The following is a 25,981-nucleotide window of genomic DNA, read 5'->3' on the forward strand; positions in this document are numbered from 1 at the left end:
ACCCTCCCCCTGACTACGGTAGTGGTTCTGAGACCTCCCCCTGACTACGGCAGTGGTTCTGAGACCTCCCCCTGACCACGGTAGTGGTGCTGAGACCTTAACTCTTCCCCTCTCCTCCTACAGGAACCTGCCGGACCAAGAAGACATGGCCCAAGTCCTTCTCTCAGGAGGAGCTGAAGAAACGTCTCTCCCCCATTCAGTTCCATGTCACCCAGGAGAGAGGAACAGAGAGGTAAGCCTACAGTATAGAAACCCCCAAAGCCTACAGTATAGAAACCCCCAAAGCCTACAGTATGGGACCCCCAAAGCCTACAGTACGGGACACCCCAAAGCCTACAGTATAGAAACCCCCAAAGCCTACAGCATAGAAACCCCCAAAGCCTACAGCATAGAAACCCCCAAAGCCTACAGTATAGAAACCCCCAAAGCCTACAGTATAGAAACCCCCAAAGCCTACAGCATAGAAACCCCCAAAGCCTACAGTATAGAAACCCCCAAAGCCTACAGTATAGAAACCCCCAAAGCCTACAGTATGGGACCCCCCAAAGCCTACAGTATAGAAACCCCCAAAGCCTACAGTATAGAAACCCCCAAAGCCTACAGTATAGAAACCCCCAAAGCCTACAGTATGGGACCCCCCAAAGCCTACAGTATAGAAACCCCCAAAGCCTACAGTATAGAAACCCCCAAAGCCTACAGTATAGAAACCCCCAAAGCCTACAGTATGGGACCCCCCAAAGCCTACAGTATAGAAACCCCCAAAGTCTACAGTATGGGACCCCCCAAAGCCTACAGTATAGAAACCCCCAAAGCCTACAGTATAGAAACCCCCAAAGCCTACAGTATAGAAACCCCCAAAGCCTACAGTATGGGACCCCCCCCCCCCCCCCCCAAAGCCTACAGTATAGAAACCCCCAAAGCCTACAGTATAGAAACCCCCAAAGCCTACAGTATGGGACCCCCCAAAGCCTACAGTATGGGACCCCCCAAAGCCTACAGTATGGGACCCCCCAAAGCCTACAGTATAGGACCCCCCAAAGCCTACAGTATAGAAACCCCCAAAGCCTACAGTATAGAAACCCCCAAAGCCTACAGTATAGAAACCCCCAAAGCCTACAGTATAGAAACCCCCAAAGCCTACAGCATAGAAACCCCCAAAGCCTACAGCATAGAAACCCCCAAAGCCTACAGTATAGAAACCCCCAAAGCTTACAGCATAGAAACCCCCAAAGTCTACAACATAGAAACCCCCAAAGCCTACAGTATGGGACCCCCCAAAGCCTACAGCATAGAAACCCCCAAAGCTTACAGCATAGAAACCCCCAAAGCTTACAGCATAGAAACCCCCAAAGCTTACAGCATAGAAACCCCCAAAGCCTACAGCATAGAAACCCCCAAAGCCTACAGTATGGGACCCCCAAAGCCTACAGTATAGAAACCCCCAAAGCCTACAGCATAGAAACCCCCAAAGCCTACAGTATAGAAACCCCCAAAGCCTACAGTATAGAAACCCCCAAAGCCTACAGTATAGAAACCCCCAAAGCCTACAGTATAGAAACCCCCAAAGCCTACAGCATAGAAACCCCCAAAGCCTACAGCATAGAAACCCCCAAAGCCTACAGTATAGAAACCCCCAAAGCCTACAGTATAGAAACCCCCAAAGCCTACAGTATAGAAACCCCCAAAGCCTACAGTATAGAAACCCCCAAAGCCTACAGTATAGAAACCCCCAAAGCCTACAGTATAGAAACCCCCAAAGCCTACAGTATAGAAACCCCCAAAGCCTACAGTATAGAAACCCCCAAAGCCTACAGCATAGAAACCCCCAAAGCCTACAGTATGGGACCCCAAAGCCTACAGTATGGGACCCCCAAAGCCTACAGTATAGAAACCCCCAAAGCCTACAGTATTGAAACCCCCAAAGCCTACAGTATGGGACCCCCAAAGCCTACAGCATAGAAACCCCCAAAGCCTACAGTATAGAAACCCCAATAGTCTACAGTATAGGGACACCCCTGGACATTTTCCACATTTTGTTATGTTACAGCCTTATTCTAAAATTGATTAAATAGTTGTTTTCCCTCATCAATCTACACACAATACCCCATAATGACAAAGCAAAAACAGGTTTGTAGAAATGTTTGCAAATGTATTAAAAATAAACTGAAATATCATATTTACATAAGTATTCGGACCCTTTACCCATAGGGAAACACCTTTGGCAGCGATTACAGCCTCAAGTCTTCTTGGGTATGATGCTACAAGCTTGGCACACCTGTATTTGGGGAGTTTCTCCCATTCTTCTCTGCAGATCCTCTGAGGTCCTGAGCAAGTTTTCATCAAGAATCTCTCTGTACTCTGCTCCGTTCATGTTTCCCTCGATCCTGACTGGTCTCCCCATCCCTGCCGATGGAAAAACATCCCCACCAATATGATGCTGCCACCACCATGCTTCACCATAGGAATGCTGCCACCACCATGTTTCACCATAGGAATGCTGCCACCACCATGCTTCACCATAGGAATGCTGCCACCACCATGCTTCACCATAGGGATGCTGCCACCACCATGCTTCACCATAGGGATGCTGCCACCACCATGCTTCACCATATGGATGATGCCACCACCATGCTTCACCATAGGGATGATGCCACCACCATGCTTCACCATAGGGATGATGCCACCACCATGCTTCACCATAGGGATGATGCCACCACCATGCTTTACCATAGGGATGCTGCCACCACCATGCTTCACCATAGGGATGATGCCACCACAATTCTTCACCATAGGGATGGTGGCAGGTTTCCTCCAAACGTGGCGCTTGGCATTCAGGCCAAAGAGTTCAATCTTGGTTTCGTCAGACAAGAGAATCTTGTTTCTCATAGTCTGAGAGTCTTTAGGTGCCTTTTGGTAAACTCCAAGCGGGCTGTCATGTGCCTTTTTACTGAGGTGCTGCAGAGATGGTTGTCCTTCTGGAAGATTCTCCCATGTCCACAGAGGAACCAAGGCCCTTCTCCCCCGATTGCTCAGTTTAGCCGGGCAGCCAGCTCTAGGAAGAGTCTTGGTGGTTCCAAACTTCTTCCATTTTAGAACGAGGGAGGCTACTGTGTTCTTGGGTACCTTCACTGCTGCAGAAATGTTTTGGTACCCTTCCCCAGATCTGTGCCTCGACACAATCCTGTCTCTGAGCTCGCTCATGGCTTGATTTTCGCTTGTGACATGCACTGTCAACGGTGGGACCTTTTAAATAGACAGGTGTGTGCCTTTCCAAATTACGTCCAATCAATAGAATTTACTACAGGTAGACTCCAATCAAGTTGTAGAAACATCTGAAGGATGATCAATGGAAACAGGATGCACCTGAACTCAATTTACAGTCTCATAGCAAAGGGTCTGAATACTTATGTAAATAAGGTATTTCTGTTTTTATTTTTGCAAAGATTTCTAAAAACTTGGTTTTGATTTGTCATTATGGGGTATTGTGATGTCATTATGGAGTATTGTGATGTCATTATGGGGTATTGTGATGTCATTATGGGTTATTGTGTGTAGATTGATGAGGAAATTGTTTTATTGAATCCAATTTTAGAATAAGGCTGAAACATAACAAAATGTAGAAAAAGTCAAGGGGTCTGAATACTTACCAAATGCACTGTACAGTAAAGGGACCCCCAAAGCCTACAGTATAGAGTCCACTGTACAGTAAAGGGACCCCCAAAGCCTACAGTATACAGTCCACTGTACAGTAAAGTAGTGCCCTACCTACAGGACCCCCAAAGCCTACAGTATACAGTCCACTGTACAGTAAAGGGACCCCTAAAGCCCACAGTATACAGTCCACTGTACAGTAAAGGGACCCCCAAAGCCTACAGTATACAGTCCACTGTACAGTAAAGTAGTGCCCTACCTACAGGACCCCCAAAGCCTACAGTATAGAGTCCAATTACACCAGTAGTTGGAAGAGGGATGAAAGTCTTGTCACAAAATGTCTATAGTACTGCTACTGCACCATCGAGTCAGTTCATTTAAGGGGGTTATATAGACAAGTGTATAACAATAAGGATTTCTGTAGACACCAATGCAAGGAAAAAGATGTGTAATAATAATTATTGCGTAATTATAGTTGATACGTTTATTTAGTTTTTTTGCAGTTCATTGTTATTTTTCTGCTCTGATTGGTCAGTCACATTTCACGAGCCGTCGTTTTTTTTCCCAACGCAACATTCCAGAACATTCCTGTGTCACATCGACATTAAAGCTTGGCTGGTTTATTCTAAAGGTCCTAGCTGGGTCCGCACTAACCCTAGCTGGGTCCGCACTAACCCTAGCTGGGTCCGCACTAACCCGCCTTTAGATGCTGCAGCGTGTCTAGTCAGTCGGCAGCAGAACAGTTGTTTGCTGGAAAATAAGGGGGATGTCTCAAATGGGACCATATTCCCATAATGGGCTCCAGTCAGAAACAGTGCTCTATATAGGGAATAGGGTGTCATTTGGGACACACAGAAGAAACTCAGTGACACTAGTCTCTACACCTCCCTCCCTGCCCCCCTCCCTCCCTCCCTGCCCCCCTCCCTGCCTGCCCTGTCCCCTCCCTCCCTGCCCTGCCCCCCTCCCTCCCTGCCCTGCCCCCCTCCCTCCCTCCCTGCCCTATATACTTTATATACTGTTGGTCTGTGGCTCTCCACCACGAGACACTTCCCCATTTCTGTGGCTCCCGAACCAAACGACCAGAGCCCTGTTTTAGACACACATCTGTTGTTAGTAGCACAGATGCCTATAAACAGCTGGTCTATAACTAATCAGTAAGACACAAGAGTCTGGTGCTGCTGCATCATGACTACAGTCACAGGTAAATGGCTTTGTTTTGCAGTGAACCCATTTACCTGTGACTGTCTTCACGATGCAACACTGCCTCTTTATTTTTTTTATTTTTTTTACCGTTATTTTACCAGGTAAGTTGACTGAGAACACGTTCTCATTTGCAGCAACGACCTGGGGAATAGTTACAGGGGAGAGGAGGGGGATGAATGAGCCAATTGGAAGCTGGGGATTATTAGGTGACCGTGATGATTTGAGGGCCAGATTTGGAATTTAGCCAGGACACCGGGGTTAACACCCCTACTCTTACGATAAGTGCCATGGGATCTTTAATGACCTCAGAGAGTCAGGACACCCGTTTAACATCCCATCCGAAAGACGGCACCCTACATAGGGCAGTGTCCCCAATCACTGCTCTGGGGCATTGGGATATTTTTTAGACCAGAGGAAAGAGTGCCTCCTACTGGCCCTCCAACACCACTTCCAGCAGCATCTGGTCTCCCATCCAGGGACTGACCAGGACCAACCCTGCTTAGCTTCAGAAGCAAGCCAGCAGTGGTATGCCTCTCATGCCACATTGCTTTTATAAAACGGTTACCGACATATTCAAATAACAATTCATTACATATGTTCATTCAAATGTTATTTTGATAAGTTAATTCATACAATTTAATTATTCCACCAGAAGATATAGTCTGGACAGAAATCAGGTTGTTAGTTATTTTGGTTCATGTTGCTACAGACAGGACCCAGTCATTAATAATATTTTATGCAAAAGGACTGGTCTTCTGTTCTAAACAAAATGGTTGCTATGCAGGCTGGTTAACGTTTTTTGTGACTTGCTAGCTACAGTAGCTAGCTGACCAACTTCAGCTAACTAAATCAGTCACGTCAAACCTAGAATGACAGTACAGAAGATACAATTTCGTTTAGATTTTTTTTTCTATTGGTATTTACTTGGATATGTCCACTTATTATTTTTTTAAATCTTTATTTAACTTGGCAAATCAGTTCTTATTTTCAATGACGGCCGAGGAACAGTAGGTTAACTGCCTTGTTCAGGGGCAGAACGACAGATTATTACCATGTCAGCTCAGGGATTCGATCCAGCAACCTTTTGGTTACTGGCCCCTACACTCTAACCACTAGGCTACCTATAACGACGTAAATTCGTGATTTCGACTGGCTCAGAAAAAGTTGTCTCATCTAGTCTGGTTAACGGTTAACTCATATGTATGGTACTACAGAGATCAACATTCAAAAGGGAAACATTGTTTCCGCGGTCGGACTGGCAGACTGCGAGGCTTATATTAACCCCCGCTGTACCAAACTAAATGCTTATATTAACCCCCGCTGTACCAAACTAAATGCTTATATTAACCCCCGCTGTACCAAACGAAATGTTTATATTAACCCCCGCTGTACCAAACTAAATGCTTATATTAACCCCCGCTGTACCAAACTAAATGCTTATATTAACCCCCGCTGTACCAAACTAAATGCTTATATTAACCCCCGCTGTACCAAACTAAATGCTTATATTAACCCCCGCTGTACCAAACTAAATGCTAGGTTTATATTAACCCCCGCTGTACCAAACTAAATGCTTATATTAACCCCCGCTGTACCAAACTAAATGTTTATATTAACCCCCGCTGTACCAAACTAAATGCTTATATTAACCCCCGCTGTACCAAACTAAATGCTTATATTAACCCCCGCTGTACCAAACTAAATGCTTATATTAACCCCCGCTGTACCAAACTAAATGCTTATATTAACCCCCGCTGTACCAAACTAAATGCTTATATTAACCCCCGCTGTACCAAACTAAATGCTTATATTAACCCCGCTGTACCAAACTAAATGCTAGGTTTATATTAACCCCCGCTGTACCAAACTAAATGCTAGGTTTATATTAACCCCCGCTGTACCAAACTAAATGTTTATATTAACCCCCGCTGTACCAAACTAAATGTTTATATTAACCCCCGCTGTACCAAACTAAATGCTTATATTAACCCCGCTGTACCAAACTAAATGCTAGGTTTATATTAACCCCCGCTGTACCAAACTAAATGCTAGGTTTATATTAACCCCCGCTGTACCAAACTAAATGTTTATATTAACCCCCGCTGTACCAAACTAAATGTTTATATTAACCCCCGCTGTACCAAACTAAATGCTTATATTAACCCCCGCTGTACCAAACTAAATGTTTATATTAACCCCCGCTGTACCAAACTAAATGCTTATATTAACCCCCGCTGTACCAAACTAAATGTTTATATTAACCCCCGCTGTACCAAACTAAATGCTAGGTTTATATTAACCCCCGCTGTACCAAACTAAATGCTAGGTTTATATTAACCCCCGCTGTACCAAACTAAATGCTTATATTAACCCCCGCTGTACCAAACTAAATGCTTATATTAACCCCCGCTGTACCAAACTAAATGCTTATATTAACCCCCGCTGTACCAAACAAAATGCTTATATTAACCCCCGCTGTACCAAACTAAATGCTAGGTTTATATTAACCCCCGCTGTACCAAACTAAATGCTTATATTAACCCCCGCTGTACCAAACTAAATGCTTATATTAACCCCCGCTGTACCAAACTAAATGCTTATATTAACCCCCGCTGTACCAAACTAAATGTTTATATTAACCCCCGCTGTACCAAACTAAATGCTAGGTTTATATTAACCCCCGCTGTACCAAACTAAATGCTAGGTTTATATTAACCCCCGCTGTACCAAACTAAATGCTTATATTAACCCCCGCCGTACCAAACTAAATGCTTATATTAACCCCCGCCGTACCAAACTAAATGCTAGGTTGGAAGCCAGGGGAAATCATGTGTGAGTTGAGATACATACAAGAGGTGATTCAGACAGGAACGTGAACATGATGTACTTATTGAGGAGCATTGGCTCACTATGACTGTGATTTATGTGGTTGTCTTAAGTTGACTGCACTGACCCGTAAGTCGCTCTGGATAAATGACTTGCCTGGACTGTACTAGTGTAACTAGCGTGTTGATCCCCCCCCCCCCCCCACAGTGCCTTCAGAGGGGAATACACTGAATATAAAGAGGATGGGACCTACACCTGTGTCGTCTGCGGCGCCCCGCTGTTCAAGTAAGTTTCAGAATGTCGGTGACATCATTACTGTATCCCCACTTCCCATCTCTTTCTGACTGGTCTAACCTTCATCTCCTCAGAAGACAATGCCCCCTGTTTTAGTCCCTTCTAGTTTCTCTCTGACTTGGTTCAAGAGCCACTGTCCCTCCTCTTAGTCCCTAGTCTCTCTCTAATTAGTTCAAGAGCCACTGTCCCTCCTCTTAGTCCCTAGTCTCTCTCTCTAATTGGTTAAAGAGCCACTGTCCCTCCTCTTAGTCCCTAGTCTCTCTCTCTAATTGGTTAAAGAGCCACTGTCCCTCCTCTTAGTCCCTAGTCTCTCTCTCTAATTGGTTAAAGAGCCCCTGTCCCTCCTCTTAGTCCCTAGCCTCTCTCTCTAATTGGTTAAAGAGCCACTGTCCCTCCTCTTAGTCCCTAGTCTCTCTCTCTAATTGGTTAAAGAGCCACTGTCCCTCCTCTTAGTCCCTAGCCTCTCTCTCTAATTGGTTAAAGAGCCACTGTCCCTCCTCTTAGTCCCTAGTCTCTCTCTAATTAGTTCAAGAGCCCCTGTCCCTCCTCTTAGTCCCTAGTCTCTCTCTAATTAGTTCAAGAGCCCCTGGCTTGTCCGGCAGCGGCCTGCCTGACCCAGTAAAGGTGAACTGTAGCTGCGGACAGAGTCATCCCCCGAGCCTCGTTACCAGGTCGCCTGTTTCCATCCGCAACACACAGAGCTTTAAAGACAACCGGACAGGATTTACAGCTAGGTAGCCTTACAGACAGACAGACAGACAGACAGACAGACAGACAGACAGACAGACAGACAGACAGAGAGAGAGACAGAGAGAGACAGAGAGAGAGAGAGAGAGAGAGAGAGAGAGAGAGAGAGAGAGAGAGAGAGAGAGAGAGAGAGAGAGAGAGAGACACACAGCCTCATAGCTTAGACCCTATGTTCCCATTGGAGACGGATTGGGAAGATTATCCCATGAATATCAAGGAGAGGAGAAAACACCATTTTCATTTATCTTTATTTATTTATTCATTTAGTCTTTTTTTTGTTGCACTTTTGAAGTGCCTGCTGCTTGTTGTAAATTGGAGTATTTTTTTTTAGGTGAGAGAAAAGAGACATTGTCTAAAAATCCTCTGTCTCCTTTTTGCAGGTCCGAGACCAAGTTTGACTCTGGATCAGGTAGGTTTGATACAGCGACGTTCACACGTTATTCCATGGCTTCATCTGGCACCGACCAACCCGCTCACAAGGCACCACCGAGGAGCTCTGGGTCACGTTGTCTTGTTTCACTTCACCTGCTTCATGTCATAATACATGGTAGAATATACCCTGTATGAGTCCCAAATGGCACCCTATTTAGTGCACTACTTTAGACCAGGGCCCATAGGGGTAGGGCACTACTTTAGACCAGGGCCCATAGGGTAGTGCACTACTTTAGACCAGGGCCCATAGGGGTAGTGCACTACTTTTGACCAGGACCCATAGGGGTAGTGCACTACTTTAGACCAGGGCCCATAGAAGTAGTGCACTACTTTAGACCAGGACTTGACCCTGCTGGCTATGACGTGTGTGTCGAGGCGGGTGTGTGTCGAGGCGGGTGTGTGTCGAGGCGGGTGTGTGTCTGTTTTGTCACGTGCTTGGTAAAGAGAAGGTGTAGTCTGACAGTGTGTCTAGGTGTGTGTGTACACTCTTCAAGGTTATTAATTTTTGTGATTTTAAAGACTGAAACACACTGAGCATCTCACTGCTGATAGGTCGTTATCACGGTGGGAGGCCCTTCCTTCTCTAGCTAGAACACTGAGCATCTCACTGCTGATAGGTCGTTATCACAGTGGGAGGCCCTTCTCTAGCTAGAACACTGAGCATCTCACTGCTGATAGGTCGTTATCACAGTGGGAGGCCCTTCTCTAGCTAGAACACTGAGCATCTCACTGCTGATAGGTCGTTATCACAGTGGGAGGCCCTTCTCTAGCTAGAACACTGAGCATCTCACTGCCGATAGGTCGTTATCACAGTGGGAGGCCCTCCCTTCTCTAGCTAGAACACTGAGCATCTCACTGCTGATAGGTCGTTATCACAGTGGGAGGCCCTTCCTTCTCTAGCTAGAACACTGAGCATCTCACTGCTGATAGGTCGTTATCACAGTGGGAGGCCCTTCCTTCTCTAGCTAGAACACTGAGCATCTCACTGCCGATAGGTCGTCATCACAGTGGGAGGCCCTTCCTTCTCTAGCTAGAACACTGAGCATCTCACTGCCGATAGGTCGTTATCACAGTGGGAGGCCCTTCCTTCTCTAGCTAGAACACTGAGCATCTCACTGCTGATAGGTCGTTATCACAGTGGGAGGCCCTTCTCTAGCTAGAACACTGAGCATCTCACTGCTGATAGGTCGTTATCACAGTGGGAGGCCCTTCTCTAGCTAGAACACTGAGCATCTCACTGCTGATAGGTCGTTATCACAGTGGGAGGCCCTTCTCTAGCTAGAACACTGAGCATCTCACTGCCGATAGGTCGTTATCACAGTGGGAGGCCCTCCCTTCTCTAGCTAGAACACTGAGCATCTCACTGCCGATAGGTCGTTATCACAGTGGGAGGCCCTTCCTTCTCTAGCTAGAACACTGAGCATCTCACTGCCGATAGGTCGTTATCACAGTGGGAGGCCCTTCTCTAGCTAGAACACTGAGCATCTCACTGCCGATAGGTCGTTATCACAGTGGGAGGCCCTTCCTTCTCTAGCTAGAACACTGAGCATCTCACTGCCGATAGGTCGTTATCACAGTGGGAGGCCCTTCCTTCTCTAGCTAGAACACTGAGCATCTCACTGCCGATAGGTCGTTATCACAGTGGGAGGCCCTCCCTTCTCTAGCTAGAACACTGAGCATCTCACTGCCGATAGGTCGTTATCACAGTGGGAGGCCCTTCCTTCTCTAGCTAGAACACTGAGCATCTCACTGCCGATAGGTCGTTATCACAGTGGGAGGCCCTTCCTTCTCTAGCTAGAACACTGAGCATCTCACTGCCGATAGGTCGTTATCACAGTGGGAGGCCCTTCCTTCTCTAGCTAGAACACTGAGCATCTCACTGCTGATAGGTCGTTATCACAGTGGGAGGCCCTTCCTTCTCTAGCTAGAACACTGAGCATCTCACTGCCGATAGGTCGTTATCACAGTGGGAGGCCCTTCCTTCTCTAGCTAGAACACTGAGCATCTCACTGCCGATAGGTCGTTATCACAGTGGGAGGCCCTTCTCTAGCTAGAACACTGAGCATCTCACTGCCGATAGGTCGTTATCACAGTGGGAGGCCCTTCCTTCTCTAGCTAGAACACTGAGCATCTCACTGCCGATAGGTCGTTATCACAGTGGGAGGCCCTTCCTTCTCTAGCTAGAACACTGAGCATCTCACTGCCGATAGGTCGTTATCACAGTGGGAGGCCCTTCCTTCTCTAGCTAGAACACTGAGCATCTCACTGCCGATAGGTCCTTATCACAGTGGGAGGCTCTTCCTTCTCTAGCTAGAACACTGAGCATCTCACTGCCGATAGGTCGTTATCACAGTGGGAGGCCCTTCCTTCTCTAGCTAGAACACTGAGCATCTCACTGCCGATAGGTCGTTATCACAGTGGGAGGCCCTTCCTTCTCTAGCTAGAACACTGAGCATCTCACTGCCGATAGGTCGTTATCACAGTGGGAAGCCCTTCCTTCTCTAGCTAGAACACTGAGCATCTCACTGCTGATAGGTCGTTATCACAGTGGGAGGCCCTTCCTTCTCTAGCTAGAACACTGAGCATCTCACTGCCGATAGGTCGTTATCACAGTGGGAGGCCCTTCCTTCTCTAGCTAGAACACTGAGCATCTCACTGCTGATAGGTCGTTATCACAGTGGGAAGCCCTTCCTTCTCTAGCTAGAACACTGAGCATCTCACTGCCGATAGGTCGTTATCACAGTGGGAGGCCCTCCCTTCTCTAGCTAGAACACTGAGCATCTCACTGCCGATAGGTTGTTATCACAGTGGGAGGCCCTTCCTTCTCTAGCTAGAACACTGAGCATCTCACTGCTGATAGGTCGTTATCACAGTGGGAGGCCCTTCCTTCTCTAGCTAGAACACTGAGCATCTCACTGCTGATAGGTCGTTATCACAGTGGGAGGCCCTTCCTTCTCTAGCTAGAACACTGAGCATCTCACTGCTGATAGGTCGTTATCACAGTGGGAGGCCCTTCCTTCTCTAGCTAGAACACTGAGCATCTCACTGCCGATAGGTCGTTATCACAGTGGGAGGCCCTTCGCTAGCTAGAACACTGAGCATCTCACTGTCGATAGGTCGTTATCACAGTGGGAGGCCCTTCCTTCTCTAGCTAGAACACTGAGAATCTCACTGCTGATAGGTCGTTATCACAGTGGGAGGCCCTTCCTTCTCTAGCTAGAACACTGAGCATCTCACTGCCGATAGGTCGTTATCACAGTGGGAGGCCCTTCTCTAGCTAGAACACTGAGCATCTCACTGCCGATAGGTCGTTATCACAGTGGGAGGCCCTTCCTTCTCTAGCTAGAACACTGAGCATCTCACTGCTGATTGGTCGTTATCACAGTGGGAAGCCCTTCCTTCTCTAGCTAGAACACTGAGCATCTCACTGCCGATAGGTCGTTATCACAGTGGGAGGCCCTTCCTTCTCTAGCTAGAACACTGAGCATCTCACTGCCGATAGGTCGTTATCATAGTGGGAGGCCCTTCGCTAGCTAGAACACTGAGAATCTCACTGTCGATAGGTCGTTATCACAGTGGGAGGCCCTTCCTTCTCTAGCTAGAACACTGAGAATCTCACTGCTGATAGGTCGTTATCACAGTGGGAGGCCCTTCCTTCTCTAGCTAGAACACTGAGCATCTCACTGCCGATAGGTCGTTATCAGAGTGGGAGGCCCTTCCTTCACTAGCTAGAACACTGAGCATCTCACTGCTGATAGGTCGTTATCACAGTGGGAGGCCCTTCTCTAGCTAGAACACTGAGAATCTCACTGCCGATAGGTCGTTATCACAGTGGGAGGCCCTTCCTTCTCTAGCTAGAACACTGAGAATCTCACTGCCGATAGGTCGTTATCACAGTGGGAGGCCCTTCCTTCTCTAGCTAGAACACTGAGAATCTCACTGCCGATAGGTCGTTATCACAGTGGGAGGCCCTTCCTTCTCTAGCTAGAACACTGAGCATCTCACTGCCGATAGGTCGTTATCACAGTGGGAGGCCCTTCTCTAGCTAGAACACTGAGAATCTCACTGCCGATAGGTCGTTATCACAGTGGGAGGCCCTTCCTTCTCTAGCTAGAACACTGAGCATCTCACTGCTGATAGGTCGTTATCACAGTGGGAGGCCCTTCCTTCTCTAGCTAGAACACTGAGAATCTCACTGCCGATAGGTCGTCATCACAGTGGGAGGCCCTTCCTTCTCTAGCTAGAACACTGAGCATCTCACTGCCGATAGGTCGTTATCAGAGTGGGAGGCCCTTCCTTCTCTAGCTAGTACAAAAGTACTACCTGCTGTATGTCGACCCGGTAGCGACGAACCTGAATCGCAATGCTTGTCAGTTTTTTTTGTTTTTTTTATATATATATTTTTTAATGTCCGTACAGCCATGGATGAGCCAGTCACACTTCATATGCAATGTAGGCTAAGGGATGGTAGCTAGCTAAATTCACAGATGCAATGCACACAACACTAATTTCTCCAAGCTAGCTAGCCACTGTGGCTAGTATTGACATTTATAATTAAATCACAATGGATTAGCTAGTTTCCATGAAACAGCGACCTGTGTTAGCTGCTTGGTTAGTGCAGTGTCCTTAACTAGCTAGCTGTATTGAGCTATCTACTGAATATGCTAAGGTTAGCTAGCTAGCTAAACATACGGCTATGGTCTGGCACCTGGCAGTATGGGATTATCAAGAGTGAATTTAATTCAGAATATGCTAATGCTAGCTAACTAGCTGTGTTGTGCTAGCTACGGTTAGCTAGCTAGCTAAACATACGTCTATGCTCTGGCACTGGCAGTAGGGGATTATGGAGAGTGAATTAAATTGTCTTCGTAATCTTGCTAGGTAGTTATCTAGCTGTTGCTTTCTACAAAATAGCAGCATTAGCGCAGATAGCTGGGAATCTAGACCAGAAGCAATTCACACAGATTTGATTTATTTTACCTTTATTTTACTAGGCAAGTCAGTTAAGAAAAAAATATTATTTACAACACAGCATGGCGACAGCACAGCATGGCGGCAGCACAGCATGGCGACAGCACAGCATGGCGACAGCACAGCATGGCGACAGCACAGCATGGCGACAACACAGCATGGCGACAACACAGCATGGCGACAACACAGCATGGCGACAACACAGCATGGCGACAACACAGCATGGCGACAACACAGCATGGTGACAACACAGAACATGGTAGCTCAACATTATTGGGCACAGACAACGGCACACAGGGCAAGAAGTAAGAGCAGTGCATTACATAGAGGATACAATTTAGGACACAGTCTAAGACACTTCCAGAGAGGCGTTTTTTAAATGAAAGCTATCTGGGAGTCTATCATAGCTAATCCTTTAGGAATTCCTGTTGGGTTTAATTGCAGTCTCTCTCTCTCTCTCTCTGACCAGCGATTTGTCTTAGGCTGTAATTAGGAAATACCTGAGAGGGGAGATCGGCCGCTGTGTCACTGGAGACCGAGGAGGAGCTGTGATGAATGTTACGATTATTTTACGAAAGGGTTTCAGGGAAATTATTTTGAATGAGGTACATTCTCAGAAACAACCCTCCTTCTGGAAAGCTATGTGGGCAGGCTTTTGCTCCAGCCCTACTAGAAGACACCTGTTTTCAGCTAACCAAGGTCCTGAGGAGCAGTGGCCTAGTGGTGACGTTGAGATGAACAATAGGGGGCGACAGAGAGGTGTGGGTTGGGAGATGGAGAGACATGTTGTGTGTCCACAAGCACTAAAAAAATGTGCAGAATTTTCTACAAAATGTTAAAGTCCCTCAAATCAACGTTTCCTTCAACATCTTAACAGATGGTGAAATACAGAAGTGCTGCTCAGCTCGCTACCCTGTTCCCTTAAGTGGACTACTGTTGTCCAAACCAGGCTGTGTACTAAATTCTACCCTGTTCCCTTAACAGCAGACTGCTGTGGTCCAAACCAGGGTTGGGTACTAAATTCTACCCTGTTCCCTTAACAGCAGACTACTGTTGTCCAAACCAGGGCTGTGTACTAAATGCTACCCTATTCCCTTAACAGTGGACTACTGTTGTCCAAACCAGGGCTGTGTACTAAATGCTACCCTATTCCCTTAACAGTGGACTACTGTTGTCCAAACCAGGGCTGTGTACTAAATGCTACCCTGTTCCCTTAACAGGCTACACTGCTCCATTCACTGAGGCTCTAACCAGTGGTAATCACACACACACACACACACACACACACACACACACACACACACACACACACACACACACACACACACACACACACACACACACACACACACACACACACACACACACACACACACACTCCACAGTGTGTGGAGTTGGAGTTTGGGATTCTCCTCTTCTGACTCATAGATTCCTCTATTCCCCAGTGTGTTTCCTGTGTTGCTGTGGAATTTCATGGCTTTGTAGTTGTGGGCCAAAGCCGTCCCCTCCCCTAACTCCTCAGGGGTAGACGGTTAACAGCTTGAGGGGGACGGGGGAGTGTGGTTGTTGATGACCTACCACAGGGAGACCATGGTTTTGGAGCTGTAGCTGGTGGTCCAGGGTGATGGACGGGGGGGGGGGGGCTTGTTCCAGGGAGCAGGAGGCTCCAGGGGTAGACTGATAAGACCCGAAGAGGAGGAACATGGAATAGAGTCTGGTTGTTGATGACCTACCACATGGAGATGGAAGAAGGGAGAGTTGTAGGAAGAAGGGAGAGTTGTAGGAAGGAGAGGGAGGGAGGGATGGGGAGGAGAGTGTGGTTGTTGATGGTCTACCACAGGGAGATGAAAGGAGGGAGAGTTGTAGGAAGGAGAGGGAGGGAGGGATGGGGAGGAGAGTGTGGTTGTTGATGACGTACCACAGGGAGATGAAAGGAGGGAGAGTTGTAGGAAGGAGAGGGAGGGAGGGATGGGGAGGAGAGTGTGGTTGTTGATGACCTACCACAGGGAGATGAAAGGAGGGAGAGTTGTAGGAAGGAGAGGGAGGGAGGGATGGGGAGGAGAGTCTGGTTGTTGATGACCTACCACAGGGAGAGTTGTAGGAAGGGAGCTGATGGGTCCAGGAGGTAGACGGTTAGGGGCTTGAGGAGCATGGTGGAGGATGGATGGGAGGTTTAGGGTCTGGTTGTTGTACTACAGAGAGCTCTGTGGGGTCCAGGGTGGAGAGGGGTGGTGTAGGATGGATGGGAGGTTTAGGGTCTGGTTGTTGTACCACAGAGAGCTCTGTGGGGTCCAGGGTGGAGAGGGGTGGTGGAGGGCTGTAGGATCTGGTTGGTGTACCGTAGGGGGCTGACGGTTCATGGAGGGTCCAGGGTGGAGGAATGGGAGGGGTCTGCTTGTAGTAATACAGGAAGCTTGGTTGCGCCCAATGACTCTAGTCACATCCAATGGTGACTGCTGTTTTCCACCGCAGATAGAGGTATGATCTCCCCAGTGGTTTCATAACCTCACCTCTAAACCTATCAGTCTCAAGTATCTGATGCTGTCTTCTGTTGGAGCACTTGTCACGGTGTATATTAATACACAGCTGCTCCTCCTCTCCTCTATCCCTCTCCTTCCTGCCCTCCCTTCCCTTCCCTTCTCCCTCCATCCCCTTCGCCCTCCTGCCCTCCCTTCCCTTCACCCTCCCTTCCCTTTTCCCTCCTGCCCTCCCTCCCCTTTACCCTCCTGCCCTCCCTCCCCTTTTCCCTCCTGCCCTCCCTCCCCTTTACCCTCCTGCCCTCCCTCCCCTTTTCCCTCCTGCCCTCCCTCCCCTTTTCCCTCCTGCCCTCCCTCCCCTTTTCCCTCCTGCCCTCCCTCCCCTTTTCCCTCCTGCCCTCCCTCCCCTTTTCCCTCCTGCCCTCCCTCCCCTTTTCCTTCCTGCCCTCCCTCCCCTTTTCCTTCCTGCCCTCCCTCCCTCCCCTTTTCCTTCCTGCCCTCCCTCTCCTCCTCTCGCCCTCTAATACTCAACCCGATAACTCAATAAACTGGAGTAGGCTTGGATCTGAGAAACAGGCAGGCAGAGTGAAAGCTCCCTTCCTGTCACAGACTGAGACAGTGCCCAGGGATCCCTGAACGGGGTGGACCACCCTGTGAGGAGGCCCTGTAGTACTGCAGCGCCTCGACCCTCCAGAACAAACCAACGAGAGAGAGAGAGAGAGAGAGAGAGAGAGTGTTCCTTTAATTAGCTTGATGGTCAGAAACTGCACCAAGCCTACTGCTCAGTGTTAAAGGTTGATTCAGAATATTCCTACCTCTCTCTCTATATATATATGAAGAAGTTAATTCACAGCTGTTCTATTGGGATCTAATGCCCTACATTTAAGAAGTGGATGGAAACAGGTTCTAATTTCAGACTGATGTCATCAACACTTCCATTAGAGGACGCCATCCTCTGTTCCTCATGACAACCTGAAACAAACCTATTTGGAGAGGGGGAGGAGGAGGGAGGGAAAGAAGAGGAGGAGGGAGGGAAAGAAGAGGAGGGGGGAGGGAAAGAAGAGGAGGGGGGAGGGAAAGGAGAGGAGGAGGAAGGAGGGGGAGAGGGAAAGGAGAGGAGGAGGAAGGAGGGAGGGAAAGAGGAGAGAGGAGGGAGAGGAGGAGGAGAGGGAGGAGGGAAAGGAGAGGAGGGAGGGAGGGAGGAGGGAAAGGAGAGAAGGGGGGAGGAGAGAGGGGAGAAGGGAGAGAGAACCCAGCCAAGGGGTAGTATGGGGAATCCTCTGGTTGACTGGGAAGATACACACAGGCGTGCACGAATGCAAGCAGGGAGGCATGCTGGGCAGGCACACACACACACACAGCTGTGCGACCTGCACTTTTGTTTTGGGAGCACCCGTGTGAAAACACTATACAAATGAATTGCGTAACAATATTTAGTCCTGACACTCTTCTCTACGCTGCTCAAACAAGTCAGACTACCTCCTGCGGCCCACCGTTCCTCCACGCTGTTTAATCTCTAAGCTGTCAATTCATGCACTCAACGTATTCTTCCAGAACAAAGAACACTGCTGCTTTCCACGTTGCTTCTAAAATATGAATCCACATGTTTCTCTTTTTCTACTATTAGTTTGATGTATCTTGCTCTCTGCAAAACGCTAGTTAGTTAGGAGGATGGCATGTGCTTAAATAACGCTAATCGCTAGCTGGCTAGTAAAATGCCATTTAGCTAAATGCTCTATCTAGGGCAAAGCCAACGTTAGCTCTAATGCATGTAGTTACCAGTGGTGGTGTATAGATCAGTACGTTGTTTGTGCAACGTCCCCTGGGAGAAACTGATCAACACTTTGGTTCCTACCCTGTCATTAACTCCTACCTGGCTTTTTCCCATTTGTTGTGGTGTAAACACCAACAATAGAATTACAATAGTCATTGTGTTTGTATGATTCCAACAGTTCAGATGATTGGATCTCAGGCAGGTCAAAACACTGAAGTCATCTAGAGACGTTCAGTCTCCGTCTTCATTCAAATGTGTTTGTTTTGCTCCAGGCACCTAAGGAACCACAATGGAAATAAGTCAGACTTTTTATTTTGTTATCGCCCTCACTTAAAAAAATAAAATAAAAACTGGTAAATAAAAATCAATCTATATCGTAATATTTTGTTGAAAAATTGAAATTATATATTTTTTCCCATATGGTGCAGCCGTACTAACATCCTGGTAACTTTAGCAGCATATGAAAACACTTGATGGCACAGAAAGAAAGGAAAAGTCTTGTACAGGTGATGTGCTTCAAAAGTCAGTAGGATTCAAAGGCTGCATTTAGACAGGCAGCACAATTCAGAGTTTTTTTGTTCCACTAATTGGTATTTTTGTCAGATCAGCTCTGAAAAAGATCTAATGTGAAAAGACCAATGTAATAGAAAAATAGATCAGAATTAGTCTGCCTGTCTAAATGCAGCCATATGGCCCCAATGTAGGCTAGTTCTCAATCAATTAAAAATATATATTATTCTGGTAATTTAGAGCTCCACACACACACACACACACACACACACACACAGTTACACTTTGCACTACTTTGAACAACATTAGGTTCTCAGACAGTAATACATTCTAAAACTGGCAACACAAAGAGCCAGCAGGCATTCTGTCTATAAATAGCTCTGTAACACATTTCCACCCAGCCGAGCAGTCTTAGTACAGTAGAGCTGGCTGGGGCTGATTGGCTAGGCTGAGCATTACGAGGTAGAGAGGCAGACTGAACTATGACAGTCTGGACATTTTAACTAGTCCCTACTAACCTGGTTGGACCAAAACACATGTCCTGGACTAAAAAGCCGCTTTGTCAGATGAATGTAGGCTCAAATATTTATTCCAGACCTCTCCAGTAACATGATACAGTTCACTCAAAGTATTCATACCCCTTGACTTTTTCCACATTTTGTTACGTTACAGCCTTATTCTAAAATGGATTAAATTGTCCCCCCCCTCATCAATCTACACACAATAGCCCATAATAACAAAGCAAAAACTGGTTTTTATAAATTTTTGCTAAGTTATTAAAAATAAATAGCTGAAATAACATTTACATAAGTATTCTGACCCTTTACTTTGTTGAAGCACCTTTGGCAGCGATTACAGCCTTGAGTCTTCTTGGGTGTGACGCTACAAGCTTGGCACACCTGTATTTGGGGAGTTTCTCCCATTCTTCTCTGCAGATCCTCTGAGTTCCTGAGCACTCTGGAGCAGGTTTTCATCAAGGATCTCTCTGTACTTTGCTCCATTCATCTTTCCCTCAATCCTGACTAGTCTTCCCGTCCCTGCTGCTGAAAAACATCCCCACAGCATGATGCTGCCACCACCATGCTTCACCGTAGGGATGCTGCCAGGTTTCCTCCAGACTTGACGCTTGGCATTCAGGCCAAAGAGTTCAATCTTGGTTTCATCAGTCTAGGTGCCTTTTGGCAAACTACAAGCGGTCTGTCATGTGCCTTTTACTGAGGAGTGGCTTCCGTCTGGCTACTCGACCATAAAGGCCTGATTGGTGGAGTGCTGCAGAGATGGTTGTCCTTCTGGAAGGTTCTCCCATCTCCACAGAGGAACGCTGGAGCTCCTTCAGAGTGACCATCGGGTTCTTGGTCACCTTCCTGGCCAAGGCCCTTCTCCCCCGATTGCTCAGTTTGGCCGGGCGGCCAGCTCTAGGAAGAGTCTTGGTGGTTCCAAACTTCTTCCATTTAAGAATGATGGAGGCCACTGTGTTCTTGGGGACCTTCAATGCTGCAGACATTTGTTGGTGTTCTTTCTCAGATCTGTGCCTCGACACAATCCTGTCTCGGAGCTCTACGGACAATTCCTTTGTCCTCATGGCTTGGTTTATGCTCTGACATGCACTGTCAACTGTGGGACCTTTATATAGACAGGTGTGTGCCTTTCCAAATATATGTCCAATCAATTGAATTTACCACAGGTGGACTCCAATCAAGTTGTAGAAACACCTGAAGGATGATCAATGGAAACAGGATGTACCTGAGATACATTTTCGAGTGTCATAGCAAAAGGTCTGAATACTTACAGTACCAGTCTAAAGTTTGGACACACCTACTCATTCAAGGGTTTTAATTTTTATTTAAAAAAATTAGTTTTTGCTTTGTCATTATGGGGTATTGTGATGTCATTATGGGGTATTGTGATGTCATTATGGGGTATTGTGATGTCATTATGGGGTATTGTGTGTAGATTGAGGAGGATAAATATTTATTTAATCCATTTTAGAATAAGGCTGTAACGAAAACAATTGTGGAAAAGGTTAAAGGGTCTGAATACTTTCCGAATGCACTGTATTGTAAATACTATTTAGTTCTATATAACATACCATGTTATATACTGTATTGTAAATACTATTTAGTTCTATATAACATACCATGTTATATACTGTATTGTAAATACTATTTAGTTCTATATAACATACTATGTTATTAAACACTGTATTGTAAATACTATTTAGTTCTATATAACATACTATGTTATACACTGTATTGTAAATACTATTTAGTTCTATATAACACACTGTATTGTAAATACTATTTAGTTCTATATAACATACTATGTTATACACTGTATTGTAAATACTATTTAGTTATATTTAACATATGTTGCACACTGAGTACTGTTTCCATTACATAGAATAGACTGACCAGGTGAATCCAGGGGAAAGCTATGATCCCTTATTGATGTCACTTGTTAAATCCACTTCAATCAGTGTAGATGAAGGGTAGGAGACAGGTTTAAAGAAGGATTTTTAAGGCTTGAGACAATTTGAGACATGGATTGTGTATGTGTGCCATTCAAGATTGTAAAGGGGCAAGACAACAGATGTAAGTGCCTTTGAACAGGGTATGGCAGTAGGTGCCATGCGCACCGGTTTGTGTGTCAAGAACTGCAAAGCTGCTGGTTATTTCACACTCAACAGTTTTCCTGTGTGTGTCAAGAATGGTCCACCACCCAAAGGACATCCAGACAAATTGTCACAACTGTGGGAAGCATTGGAGTCAACATGGGCCAGTATCCCTGTGGAACGCTTTCGACACATTGTAGAGTCCATGTCCCGACGAATTGAGGCTGTTCTGAGGGAAAGGAGGGGGGGGGGGCAACTCAATATTAAGAATGTATTCTTAATGTTTTGTACACTCTCAGTGTAGATAACCTTCCTCCTATTGGATATCTTCCCTGTATCGAAGGCAACCGTGTAGATCCAATTCCAGTAATAGGATGTGTTGTTTCTGTGTTCCAGTAACAGGATGTGTTGTTTCTGTGTTCCAGTAATAGGATGTGTTGTTTCTGTGTTCCTGTAACAGGATGTGTTGTTTCTGTGTTCCTGTAACAGGATGTGTTGTTTCTGTGTTCCAGTTTCAGTATTAGGATGTGTTGTTTCTGTGTTCCAGTTCCAGTATTAGGATGTGTTGTTTCTGTGTTCCTGTAACAGGATGTGTTGTTTCTGTGTTCCAGTTTCAGTATTAGGATGTGTTGTTTCTGTGTTCCAGTTCCAGTATTAGGATGTGTTGTTTCTGTGTTCCTGTAACAGGATGTGTTGTTTCTGTGTTCCAGTAACAGGATGTGTTGTTTCTGTGTTCCAGTAATAGGATGTGTTGTTTCTGTGTTCCAGTAACAGGATGTGTTGTTTCTGTGTTCCAGTAACAGGATGTGTTGTTTCTGTGTTCCTGTAACAGGATGTGTTGTTTCTGTGTTCCTGTAACAGGATGTGTTGTTTCTGTGTTCCTGTAACAGGATGTGTTGTTTCTGTGTTCCAGTAACAGGATGTGTTGTTTCTGTGTTCCTGTAACAGGATGTGTTGTTTCTGTGTTCCTGTAACAGGATGTGTTGTTTCTGTGTTCCAGTAACAGGATGTGTTGTTTCTGTGTTCCTGTAACAGGATGTGTTGTTTCTGTGTTCCTGTAACAGGATGTGTTGTTTCTGTGTTCCTGTAACAGGATGTGTTGTTTCTGTGTTCCTGTAACAGGATGTGGTGTTTCTGTGTTCCAGTTTCAGTATTAGGATGTGTTGTTTCTGTGTTCCAGTTCCAGTATTAGGATGTGTTGTTTCTGTGTTCCAGTAACAGGATGTGTTGTTTCTGTGTTCCAGTAACAGGATGTGTTGTTTCTGTGTTCCAGTATTAGGATGTGTTGTTTCTGTGTTCCAGTATTAGGATGTGTTGTTTCTGTGTTCCAGTATTAGGATGTGTTGTTTCTGTGTTCCAGTAATAGGATGTGTTGTTTCTGTGTTCCAGTTTCAGGATGTGGTGTTTCTGTGTTCCAGTATTAGGATGTGTTGTTTCTGTGTTCCAGTAACAGGATGTGTTGTTTCTGTGTTCCAGTAACAGGATGTGTTGTTTCTGTGTTCCTGTATTAGGATGTGGTGTTTCTGTGTTCCAGTAACAGGATGTGTTGTTTCTGTGTTCCAGTAACAGGATGTGTTGTTTCTGTGTTCCAGTAACAGGATGTGTTGTTTCTGTGTTCCTGTATTAGGATGTGGTATTTCTGTGTTCCAGTAACAGGATGTGTTGTTTCTGTGTTCCAGTAACAGGATGTGTTGTTTCTGTGTTCCAGTATTAGGATGTGTTGTTTCTGTGTTCCAGTAACAGGATGTGGTGTTTCTGTGTTCCAGTATTAGGATGTGGTGTTTCTGTGTTCCAGTAACAGGATGTGTTGTTTCTGTGTTCCTGTATTAGGATGTGTTGTTTCTGTGTTCCAGTAACAGGATGTGTTGTTTCTGTGTTCCAGTAATAGGATGTGGTGTTTCTGTGTTCCAGTAACAGGATGTGTTGTTTCTGTGTTCCAGTTCCAGTATTAGGATGTGTTGTTTCTGTGTTCCTGTTCCAGTATTAGGATGTGGTGTTTCTGTGTTCCAGTAACAGGATGTGTTGTTTCTGTGTTCCAGTTCCAGTATTAGGATGTGGTGTTTCTGTGTTCCAGTAACAGGATGTGTTGTTTCTGTGTTCCAGTTCCAGGATGTGTTGTTTCTGTGTTCCAGTAATAGGATGTGGTGTTTCTGTGTTCCAGTAACAGGATGTGTTGTTTCTGTGTTCCAGTTCCAGTATTAGGATGTGTTGTTTCTGTGTTCCAGTAACAGGATGTGTTGTTTCTGTGTTCCAGTAATAGGATGTGGTGTTTCTGTGTTCCAGTAACAGGATGTGTTGTTTCTGTGTTCCAGTTCCAGTAATAGGATGTGTTGTTTCTGTGTTCCAGTAACAGGATGTGTTGTTTCTGTGTTCCAGTAACAGGATGTGTTGTTTCTGTGTTCCAGTATTAGGATGTGTTGTTTCTGTGTTCCAGTAACAGGATGTGTTGTTTCTGTGTTCCAGTAATAGGATGTGTTGTTTCTGTGTTCCAGTATTAGGATGTGTTGTTTCTGTGTTCCAGTATTAGGATGTGGTGTTTCTGTGTTCCAGTAATAGGATGTGTTGTTTCTGTGTTCCAGTAACAGGATGTGTTGTTTCTGTGTTCCAGTAACAGGATGTGTTGTTTCTGTGTTCCAGTAACAGGATGTGTTGTTTCTGTGTTCCAGTAACAGGATGTGTTGTTTCTGTGTTCCAGTAACAGGATGTGTTGTTTCTGTGTTCCAGTAATAGGATGTGTTGTTTCTGTGTTCCAGTAATAGGATGTGTTGTTTCTGTGTTCCAGTATTAGGATGTGTTGTTTCTGTGTTCCAGTAATAGGATGTGTTGTTTCTGTGTTCCAGTATTAGGATGTGTTGTTTCTGTGTTCCAGTTTCAGTATTAGGATGTGTTGTTTCTGTGTTCCAGTTTCAGTATTAGGATGTGTTGTTTCTGTGTTCCAGGTTGGCCTTCCTTCTATGACCTGGTAAAGGAGGAGTCAGTCACTGTAACAGACGATTTCGCCTACGGGATGCACAGAGTTGAGACCAGCTGTAGTCAGGTAAAACTGGTTCACCTTATTTCACCTTTATTTGAAGTCATTGATAACCAATTCTCTGTTACAATAACGACCTGGTTAGATATGAGGTCTACCTAGAGGGTGAAGAGTAGCAGAGATAGGATCTCTGTTTGGTGGAGCAGAAGTAGAGACTAGATTATTGGTTCTCCTTGGTAGGGTGCCAGATTTTAGTTTTTATATTTACAACACAACAAAATGTTGCTTGGATATTGCCGAGTAACCCGTCCTTTCTGTGTGTTTTCAGTGTGGTTCTCACCTCGGACACCTGTTTGATGACGGGCCCAGACCCACAGGGAAACGATACTGCATCAACTCTGCCTCTCTGGGCTTCCAGTCTGCCTCAGCCTCTAGCCCACCCAGCAACGGAGCTGGGGCTGGGGCAGGAGATGGGACAGGGGCAGGAGCTGGGGCTGGGGCAGGGGCAGGGGCAGGAGCTGGGGCTGGGCCAGGAGATGGGACAGGGGCAGGAGCTGGAGCTGGGGCTGGGCCAGGTGGTGCGGTCGGGGGCAAGACTGAGCTCTGAGTAGGGTCTCCTTGGTCTTGGACAGATTTCAGGAATACAGGAAGTACAGGCACGGTCACTCACTCCTTATCCAAACTGGTAGCCTCGTTCCTGGTCGAAATGTTACAAACAGAACAGCTGGAGAATATAGGTTACACAGATTCAGAAAACAGTCAGTCAACTAGGTTACGCAGATATGAAAACAGTCAGTCAACTAGGTTACACAGATATGAAAACAGTCAGCCAACTAGGTTACACAGATATGAAAACAGTCAGCCAACTAGGTTACACAGATCCGAAAACAGTCAGCCAACTAGGTTACACAGATCCGAAAACAGTCAGCCAACTAGGTTACACAGATCCGAAAACAGTCAGCCAACTAGGTTACACAGATCCGAAAACAGTCAGCCAACTAGGTTACGCAGATCCGAAAACAGTCAGCCAACTAGGTTACGCAGATCCGAAAACAGTCAGCCAACTAGGTTACGCAGATCCGAAAACAGTCAGCCAACTAGGTTACGCAGATCCAGAAAACAGTCAGCCAACTAGGTTACACAGATCCGAAAACAGTCAGCCAACTAGGTTACACAGATCCAGAAAACAGTCAGCCAACTAGGTTACACAGATCCAGAAAACAGTCAGCCAACTAGGTTACACAGATCCAGAAAACAGTCAGCCAACTAGGTTACACAGATCCGAAAACAGTCAGACAACTAGGTTACACAGATCCGAAAACAGTCAGCCAACTAGGTTACGCAGATCTGAAAACAGTCAGCCAACTAGGTTACACAGATCCGAAAACAGTCAGACAACTAGGTTACACAGATCCGAAAACAGTCAGCCAACTAGGTTACACAGATCCGAAAACAGTCAGCCAACTAGGTTACGCAGATCCGAAAACAGTCAGCCAACTAGGTTACGCAGATCC

General features: G+C 46.1%; 1 protein-coding gene across 7 annotated transcripts in view; it reads left to right on the forward strand.

Moving 5' to 3' along the window:
- The window catches only part of msrb3 (methionine sulfoxide reductase B3), a 53,575-nt gene extending 27,887 nt beyond the window's left edge, over nucleotides 1-25,688 (forward strand). For 4 of the 7 annotated variants that reach the window (XM_055905270.1, XM_055905269.1, XM_055905271.1 and 1 more), the window contains 7 exons: nucleotides 124-232; nucleotides 7,888-7,965; nucleotides 9,102-9,130; nucleotides 24,436-24,533; nucleotides 24,796-24,951; nucleotides 25,024-25,204; nucleotides 25,272-25,688. In XM_055905270.1, coding sequence (XP_055761245.1) covers nucleotides 124-232; nucleotides 7,888-7,965; nucleotides 9,102-9,130; nucleotides 24,436-24,533; nucleotides 24,796-24,951; nucleotides 25,024-25,074 — 521 coding nt within the window. In that variant the 3' untranslated portion in view covers nucleotides 25,075-25,204; nucleotides 25,272-25,688. Of the gene's footprint in view, nucleotides 1-123; nucleotides 233-7,887; nucleotides 7,966-9,101; nucleotides 9,131-24,435; nucleotides 24,534-24,795; nucleotides 25,205-25,271 lie in introns of all 7 variants that reach the window. The other 3 variants (XM_055905266.1, XM_055905267.1, XM_055905268.1) reach the window with 3 other exon arrangements.
- The last annotated feature ends 293 nt before the right edge of the window (nucleotides 25,689-25,981 follow it).

This window comes from Salvelinus fontinalis, chromosome 39, assembly GCF_029448725.1.
Source record: "Salvelinus fontinalis isolate EN_2023a chromosome 39, ASM2944872v1, whole genome shotgun sequence".
Taxonomy (NCBI): Eukaryota; Metazoa; Chordata; class Actinopteri; order Salmoniformes; family Salmonidae; genus Salvelinus; species Salvelinus fontinalis.